The 10,083-nt window shown below is 34.7% G+C and overlaps 1 protein-coding gene across 1 annotated transcript; it reads right to left on the reverse strand.

Moving 5' to 3' along the window:
• Positions 1-6,702: 6,702 nt before the first annotated feature.
• On the reverse strand, positions 6,703-9,010 carry LOC125261320 (E3 ubiquitin-protein ligase Smurf1-like). The gene is made up of 2 exons (XM_048179891.1): positions 8,461-9,010; positions 6,703-6,913 (listed from the first exon to the last, which is right to left on the reverse strand). Exons 1-2 carry the CDS (start codon positions 9,008-9,010, stop codon positions 6,810-6,812), a joined length of 654 nt encoding a protein of 217 aa, XP_048035848.1. The 3' UTR covers positions 6,703-6,809.
• Positions 9,011-10,083: the final 1,073 nt, after the last annotated feature.

Genomic DNA, 10,083 nt, shown 5'->3' on the forward strand with positions numbered 1-10,083 from the left:
AAGCCTACAGTAATTAACGTTATTTTGTTATAGTCTGCACTACATCAGTGGTTCATCTCGCAAATTTATCGGTCTCTGCAGTCATCTCAACCAATACAGCAACAGGCTTTTGTGGTAACGTTAGCATAAACAGATAAATAGACTAACTCAGTTTTACAGAACAGTGGCTTTACTTTGATAACAGTCAACTTATATGCAACTTATATGTAATTGTCTATCTAACGTTACTTTGCTAAGTTTGCAGTTTCACTGCTACCTACAACACTACATATAGGCTACTGTGTTATCAGAAATAAGAGTCTAGTATCAGCGAGTCTTACCTCAAGGCGAATACGCTTAGGCCGTGTGTCCACCAGAGCACTCTGCTTAAAACACCCGTCTGTGAGCGCTTGAGAGAGCTTCTGCAGCGCAGCGTTTTTTTCCGTTGAGACGCTTTGTTGCTATGATACGGAATATCCACGGCACTGTTTCCTTGTAAATGATTTTGCAGGAATTTGTTTCAGCCTTAGGCCGTGTGTCAATTTAGCACCATTTCGCTGTATATGTATGAACTAACTCATGATTTATAGAATTAATATGTAACAAAGCAAGCCTAGTTGTTTGAATTTTTCTGGTAATGCCGCCTGTAACCGATAGGCGTGGTTTGGGCGTGGCCTCGCAAGGGCAGCAAAACAAGTGCATTCTGGGAGTTGTTGTCTTTCATTCACATTAGTCAAAAATGCATTTTCTGCCTTTTCTCAATCTAGAAAGCTCCAAATTCAAAAATAATTTCACATTTCTACTACATAAATGACCAATTTTAAATACACATTCATCTTTCCAGGGGTGAAGTACCCCTTTAAATCTCCATAGGTCAGTATTTTATGAAGCAGTTTTTACTTACCGTGAAAAACTAGGACATTTGTAGGCTTCTTGTTCCTCCTCTGAACTGACTTCTCGAGAAAAAGCTCTGAAACTCGTCTCTGGGAAATCAAGGGAAACCGGTTTTTCAAGAGACTTTGGGGAAAATCACAGCCTGTCATCAAAACACACGTACGTCTTATCTGATGTATGCAGTAGACTGATAGAGATTGAGAAATGACTGTTACAGTCAGAGCCAGATTTACTTTAGCAGGTACATTTATCCAAAGTAACTTAAAATAAGAACCATCATCATCATCATCATATGTTAAAAAGCCCAATGATGATTTGACTCTCACATATATTGACCCGAGACTTGTGCTGACAATCAGCCATCGTTTACAATGTGTATCTCGTGTGTGTATCTCATAGTATTTCCATTGGGCTTTCCTCTCATTCGCTGCACAACATACAACAGTAAATAAACATACATAAAGTTTGGATAGCTTCAAGATAGTTAAAAAATAATTAATAATAGGCTACAATAATAATTTCTAATTGTTCATATGTGTTCATTCTTGTTAGAAGAGTGTTTATTTTATTATAAACTAATTAATCATGACAAATCAAATAAATTTGAAATGAATTACACCACTGATGAAAACAAGCTGATACCAATGTATTTAGGCCTATACAGTAATTATAGTATGATTTTTCATGAAAAATCGTGATTGTTGAAATCAGATGTTCGCTCCATAAACAAGTTCAAGGAAAAGAAACATGACAAAAAAGCGCATCCTGTTTTATTTATTTTGCAAAAGCACAATGTTCTGTTTTTAGTGTGAGTGTAGGCTACACAATTAAAAGTAAACTTTGCAGTATCGAATTATGTCTACTCCTATCTGTAAATTATGGTGTATTTAAAGCCCATCTTTCAAGTTGAAGATCACTGTGAATGAACGTGTAGATAAATAGTGTAGGAACTCGACTTGCGTGAAGAAATTAATCATAAATGTGTATTAAAAAAGTTTTTTAAAAGAAATTGTGAGTAAAATTACTTCCGCTGTGAAAAACGCTCTGATCGGAAGTACGCAACGGCAGGTAAATATCATCTCTTCGTAATGGAGTCAGACAGTGAAGAGGTTGCTGTAGGGGTAAATGTCAACTCTTACGATGGTCCATTACCGTATAATTACGAGCCCCCTAGGCGAGAGAGGGGTCAGGCAGTATGAGGGTTGGATCGTGCCATTGATTACCAACCAAAGGAAACAGTCGTGTACTTTTCACGTGTGAGAAGGGGCACGTCGCAACACAGATGCGTGACTCCAACGCCGGAGAAGGGGCACGTCGCAACACAGGTGCGTGACACCAACGCAGGAGAAAGGGCATGTGGCCACCACGTAAGATAATTAATATCTTACCCTCATGTTTTTGTCAATTACTGTTTTCTTATATTTTCCTGTGGTCTGATGACACTTTGCATACAAAGTTGTATATGTAATCTCTGTAGCCTACTATTTAAAAATCTAATAATTAAAAAAAAAGAATTCATTCACTTTCTCCTTGAGATTAATGACTGTACAAATTATACACCACCAAAGTAGCAATTTTATGTTATGTTCACGATTATTACCAACTTCAAATTCAAGCACGTAAAATGTATAACTATAATCTAGAAACATAGTATTATGGAATAATTTTGATAGTGTTGAGAGTTTTAATTAATACAGCTGAATATACAAAGTGTGAATAGAATAGCTCACAATATCAGACTATATGCGATATTGAGTCATTTTAATATATTTTCAAGAAATCAACATTAACAAAATATAGGAAAATACTTATCACAAATTTCATAACAATGCAGGTTAATTTTCAAATGTTTTAACTAGGGATCTCAGTAAGCTAATGATTATTTCATTAATCATTTGCTAAAGATTTTTTTTTTTTAAATTAAGATAAGTGAACAATAGCTTTTAGTATGAATTAAATACATGTAATAATGAGGCAATAATAATTGTTTGAAATTAAGTATTAAAAGTAAGTAGTCATAGTGTTTTACTAATAAACACTAATCACCTACATTAAGAAATGTATAAACAAAAAAATAGCGTGTTATAGACTAACAAATGCCAGCAGATGGCGACAGCGGCCTGACGATTGTTGTTCAACTTTACATCACGAACAAACCATTGTTTCTGTCATGTTTAATTGCATTTAATCTGTGTTTGGCCACATGTTTATGATAGAAAAATTAAACCCAACAGTTAAAGTTGTATTTTGAAACCCTAAACATTTAATTATAAATATATTGATACATTCATGTGTTGCTGGCGTATGTTTTTAAGTTGCTACAAATAATTTCAACAGTACAAGTTTTGTCCACATTCCCAAATGCAAGTTATTGTGTAGAATTAAAATTACAAAGATTAGAATAAAATAATACAAGGACTGTAAATGGTTCTGCCACAAACTCAATTGTTGAACTGAACAGTACCAGAAGGTTAAAGAGATCGAGATGCATGTTGTCCCAAACACGTATTTTTTCTTTATTCTCTGGAAAATAAAAATTTAAAGGAGACTTATGTAAGACTTTTCTATGTCCCTTAAAAATATTTTGTTTTCTTAAAATAAATACAATGGTTCATTGCAGAGAAATTGTGAACTCTTAAACATTAATACGTACTGTACAGCTCAGCTGTACATATTTATGTGTTAAATTCACTGTTCTCATTTGAAGTGAGCTAATAAATTAATTTATATAAATTAATTTTACAATAATTTATTTGTAAACTGAAGTATTATTTTTGTTATATTTATTATCATTTATTATTTGTTTTTTTTTTTTTTATTGTGGGTTACAAACATTTACTATTTAGACATGAAAAAAAGCAAAACAGACACATAATGTTGTTAAACATTTTTTTTATAACACAAAATTATTATTTCAACAAAAATACAAAATCAAGAATGAAAAAAGAAAAAGTAATCAACATAAATAATACTGCCAAGTCCAAAATGTGAGGACTGAATTTAAGCTAGTCCAAAATGCGGTGACTGTACAATGCCTAAAGTCATACTTTCATTAAATGATTCATAGGACGCATGCAGTGGAAGCCTCAGGACTAATCCACATGTGTTAGCCACTGGATACATTTGTGGAGATCCATTTACTGGAACGTGTAGGAATTCGAGCGTGGGTTCTGGATCGAATCCCAGTGCTGGGATCCTGTCTGTTCCTGTGGCAAACATTAAAACACTTTCAAATGTTACTTTGACCTCTGTGTCCTCTACTGTCACCACAGCATCTCCACCTGAAATATAAAAGGAAGGGGGAATTAAGAAATTTAAATATGTAAAGTCTGCATAAATGAAAGCTATGCAGGCCTTTTCTTCTCTTTTGTAATTTATATCTGCACTTGAGTGGTCAATACACACAAAATTACAGTATTTAAAAAATCCTATCTATCAACGCAAACATAGTTGGTTATGTATTGTGTAAACATTTAAGGAAAAACATTTGATGTGTAACATTACATTAAATCTCTGTATATGGTCATAACAAGCTGTGGTCTGTCATTAATGTTTATCAAATAACATAAAAGATAGAATTATTACTTTCGAAGTGACCATTTTTCAGCTACAATAACAAGTTGTTTTGGAATAAAACACTAAAGAGCAAGTAGTGACTGTTTTAAATGTATTCAATTTCTATTTTTGTTATTTGAATGCTTCTGTCTAGATCTGAATATTTAAACTAATTGTACAATGAACTTAAAAGGATAGTTCACCCAGAAATGAAAATGTGATGTTTATCTGCTTACCCCCAGGGCATCCAAGATGTAGGTGACTTTGTTTCTTCAGTAGAACACAAATGATGATTTTTAACTCCAACCATTGCCGTCTGTCTGCCGTATAATGCGTGTCAGTGGGAATTCCAACGGTTGGAGTTAAAAATCATCATTTGTGTTCGACTGAAGAAACAAAGTCACCTACATCTTGGATGCCCTGGAGGTAAGCAGATAAACATCACATTTAATTTTTGGGTGAACTATCCCTTTAATTGTAAAAAAGCACTGTTGATTTAATTTGTTTCTTATAATTGTAATGTTTGTCATTTTTATGAACAACACAATAACAAAAAGCTAGATTGTGATTATCAATATAAAGAAATAATTTTGTTTGACAAAATAATTGGTTAAAATGATGCAATCAAATTGTTACCCTCTGAATCGTAACTGAATAGAATAATGAGGCAATACATATTCACCTCTTTTAGAAAGTATTCATATATTCTTTAGGTTGTTCATTACAAAAGGAAGCCAAAAGAATAATCTATACTGTGACAACAGGCACACAACAGTCCAGAATGTGGCAAATCATAATGAATTTGTGAGAACTATTATGTTGTTCAGTATATACACCCACGTGTCAGTGTTGATGTAAGTACTTATAGACAGTGTGTTAATTTGTAACATTACTATGTAACAGTGTTTGTTCTTTGCATTGTCCAATTGTACTTAACAAACTGTGTATACCCTCTAGGTCAATCAACCAGTCTCTCCACTGGCCAACTGCACGTTCCTCCTGCAACCGCCGAGAGGTGCCTCTTTCCGAATATCTGACCTTAAAGAGGTCAGTTAATGTTTTTGCAGTCAACGGGGCAGGGGGATCTCCAATAAACAAGTTCCATAGGGCGCTGTCACGTTGGAGTGCCTGTAGCACCCCCAATGTGTCCAAGCCCTCCTGCAATCTAGTGAAGACATTACATAAAGTCCAATGAATAGTTACTTTACTACCTGTTTGTAAAAAAATAACATTTTCATATGTATTTGCCACATGAAATGAATTCTGACAGCTCTCAGACAGCAAGGTTACTACCACGATCAAGGTCCAGAAACATAGCAAGGAGATCGGTAAAATAATCCATGTGACATCAGGGGTTCAACTGTAATGTTACGAAGCAACGTATGCTCTCCTGTGTCAGCTGCATCACATGTTACATTGCTTTCTTTCAAATCAAAGCATACATACCACATAGAAAGCATATTTGTGTGTTGAAGCTGACACAGAATGGCATACGCTACAAAAATATTCTACAAAATGACACCAGGGTGATGCAGAGTACACCAATTTTTTGCGTAAAAAAAGTATTCCCGAACCTTCATAACATTACACTTGAACCCCTGATGTCACATGGATTATTTTACTGATCTCCTTGCTATGTTTCTGGACCTTGATCATGGTAGTAACCTTGCTGTCTATGGTGCTGTCAGAACTCATCAAAAATATCTTAAGGTCTTAAGGGTCTGGAGCAACACAAAGGGATATAATTAGTGACAGAATTTTCATTTTTGGATGAACTATCCCTTTTACCTCTTAACTGTCACCCATGCCTATGTTTACTTCATTATATTCCAAATAAATCCTAATGTAATCATGACAAACTATATATATCATTGGATATGTCTAAGACTCGTTAGTTGATATTTTACCACTGCAATAGATGAATTTATGACAAGAATGCACCTCAAAAATTTACATCATAAAATGAGTTCTAAGCTTTGTCACAAAAAGTGTTTCTTTGTTGCCTTTTTTTTTTAAATCATATTTTACAAATCATTATAAAGTATATTTCAACTGAAAATGTAAAACATCTAAATTAACCCTTTAAAAGCCATAAAATGAGACACTGCATATCCAAGAAATGGAACATCATAATCATATTATAATGAAAACTTATAATTCATTATATAATTATAATTTAAGTTTGGATAGTGCATTTTCATGTCTATTTTTAAAAATGGGGGTGACAGTTAAAGGGATAAAGCAGCAGTCAGGGCATTTACTTGCACAAATGTTTATGTACAGGAAACAACTGTCACAATAAAAACACTTACTGTCTCAAAGGTGCTTCTAGTCTACCCTCTAGATAATACTGTAAAGAGGAGTCCAAAATGTCATCACGGTCACTTAGTGACCGGACGACAGTCAAGGACCCTAAGAGTGCCAGATTGGAGGCTGCCTCTTCTACAGCATCCCTTGTTTCCTCCACTGTTTTTGCTTGTTGTATCTACAATAAACACAACAATTATCTTTACTGTTCATGTTATAAGTACATGTTCTGTTAGTAGATTTCAATATGAAATATAACTGGTATCTTGTAAATGTTACTTGAATATAGGTGCAAAGCAAGTAATGAGTGGACCTGACAGTTTTACCTTTTTTCTATAAAATTTTTTTCCTGTCAGGCTCTGGAGGATTGACTAGCACTATAATTTTTTTTATTTAATATTGCTAATAGCTGTTAATAATTAACAGTTAATATTCTTATATGATCCATGTGTTTTGCCTCCGCAGTATGTCTGAGATAAAAAATAAATATTTCAATGATGTCATCTGGCAAGTATGAGTGTGCATCATCATTGATGACATTGAAGTATTTATTTTTTATCTCAGACATACTGCGGAGGCAAAACACATGGATTATATAAGAATATTAACTGTTAATTATTAACAGCTACTAGCAATATTAAATACAAATGTTATAGTGCTAGTCAATCCTCCAGAGCCTGACAGGAAAAAAAACTGAATGTATCTACATAAAAGATCATAGAAAAAAAAAGTAAAAATATCAGGTCTACTCATTACATTCTTTGCACCTATATTCAAATCACATATACAAGATACCAGTGATATTAACATGTTAAATTTGGTTTATGGTGTCAAAACTCAAAATGGTAAACCTGATTAAAAATAATGGAAATGTCTTAAATGTAATTGCTTTAATTTGCAACTGGCCTTCAGAAACTGTTGTTTTAGTTCTTCGTCATCCACCTCCATAATATCAACAGGTGGTCTTGGCTCCCCCGTCAACTGGCAAAGAAGCCTGTGTGAAAAAACATGGGGGCCTATCCCTCCATGCACCAGGCAGACAGACAATATGGTCCCAACAACTCTGTAGTTGCCCCTGCTGAGTCCTGAAAATATAAAAAACATTTGCAATTCTGTATGATTATATGTTTAGAAGGTAATATTCCATTTCTAGACTGGAGTGGAAGCTGCAGTTGTTTTATTTATAGTTTGGCTTTAACTGGTTAGTTGTAAAAAAAATGATATTTGGCTCTATATCAAACTACAATGCAGTTTGTTCTCATGTACTGCAACAGATTAGCCATTTCTTGGTTTAAAGGAACATTCTCAAGTTCTCAAACAATTCTGGGGGCATATATGGTCACATGTATGTAGCTTGGCACTGCAAGGTGATCAGTCCTTTCTGTCTCCATGCAACTTTGTGTTATGGTACATATGGATATTGCATTTTTTGCTATGTCCATATCAAGACCTAAAGGTTCCTGCCCATTCCCAGCCTCAGCCCATTCAGAAGTACCAGTACTTAGGTAGAAACCTATACATAGGAGCATTAAAAAAAAATGCTAATTCTAAATAAACTTTAGACAAACTTTGAGGTTTTTACCATAACTAAATAAAGGCTTTTTTATAAATACATAAATTGATATATATATATATATATAATAATAATACATAAATACATACACACACACACACAATTATATTGGTTGTTAATAAGATATATATGCTGTACTGTCATGTACATACCTATAGAATCCAGTCCAAGGTTTTTCCTCCACACAGGGCCCACAAAAAAACGTGAGTTCATTAGTTCTTTCATGAGAAGGGTCAAAAATTCTCTGGTGGGTCCCCCACCGTCTACAGCTCCTTCTCCCTGGCCACACGTGTCTACAAAGACTATGTCCAGTTTTAATTTTGGGTCAAACTGCCTTCTTCTGAACGCCCTGAATGCACATTCGAGGACGTCTCCCCTTACAACATTTATTCTATTAGCTGTGGGTGGCAGTTCCTCAAAATTAACTCTTTCCTGGAGAGTGCGGAGTACCACCCTCAGGTCAGACTCTAACGTCAAAGGACTGCCTGGTGGACTCCCTGGAGGGGACCCAGGGGAAAATTGTGGTAGAGACTCTGCAGAAACTTGTGGTGTTGACCCTGGAGAAAACACTGGGGAAGCCTGTGGAGACCGTGGTGGAGACAACCCTGGGGAGGTCTGTGGTGGAGAAGACCCCGGTAAAGCCTGTGGAGACCGCGGTGGAGAAAACCCTAGGGAAGCCTGTGGTGGAAACCTTTGAATCATGGCTACCATTCTTTTTTCCCCAATGTTAGTAATTTATTTCTACATTTTGATTTAATTTAATTACATTTTCTTTTTATTCTTTAATTTTATTAATGTTTTGATATCACTTTTGTTATCAAATTTTGATTTCAATATTTCCAGATGTTAAAATAAACTTAATTTAAATAACCTGATCAGCTGGTCTCCAGTGAATAAATAAGGTTGTTGTCTCCAACAACCCACACTCTCTCAAGGTTCCAGTCTGCTGACTGTGCAGGTGCAAAGCTGGATTTATAGATGTTAATATGAAATCCTCTGTGGCATTGGGTACAGCCCCAGCAAAAGAAATGAGGCTCTGTAAACAAAGAAAAACATAGCCAAGCATATAAATATTATACCGTTGTCAAATACAAATGTACCTATGAAAGGAAAGGAAAAAACAAAAAACAAACAAACAAAAACAACAAACTTACAAATTTTTTTGTTACCACATGGTTTTATCTGCAGCCAAAGGGGATTTGGGTGATTGAAGTGCAAAATTACATTATAGTAATCTGATGTAAAATACATTTAATTTTATTTTTAAAAAAGACACTCTGCGATGTAATGCGATTCATCTTCCTGACTAGACTATGGCCACTTACAGGTGCTCTGCAGTTGAAGCCTTTCATCGAATATACTATAAATGGAAGTATTTTCACTTTTAAATTGTAATACTTAAAATACTGCAAAATTGGGTAGAACGGCATGAAATATCATTTGGTGAAACCATTTTTATTTGAAACAATATTGAAAAAGTGTCTCAACTTATCAAAATATGTTTTCCTGTGTTTAACAGAATAATGAAACACATACAGGTCTGGACCAACTTGTAGTTGAGTAAATAATGACAACATTTATATTTTGGGGTGAACTATTTAAGAGTAACTACCTGTAACGAAGGCGGGACTCAGAGTGAGATCCATATGCAAAGCTTTATTAAATGTTGAGCGTGGTCATACAGGCATGGTCAAACGGGGCAAACAGGAACATCAGAGACAGGCAGGAATGTAGTCAGAGAACAGGCAGTGGTCAAAAGGCAGGCAACTATCAAT

Source organism: Megalobrama amblycephala, unplaced genomic scaffold (assembly GCF_018812025.1).
Source record: "Megalobrama amblycephala isolate DHTTF-2021 unplaced genomic scaffold, ASM1881202v1 scaffold391, whole genome shotgun sequence".
NCBI lineage: Eukaryota > Metazoa > Chordata > Actinopteri > Cypriniformes > Xenocyprididae > Megalobrama > Megalobrama amblycephala.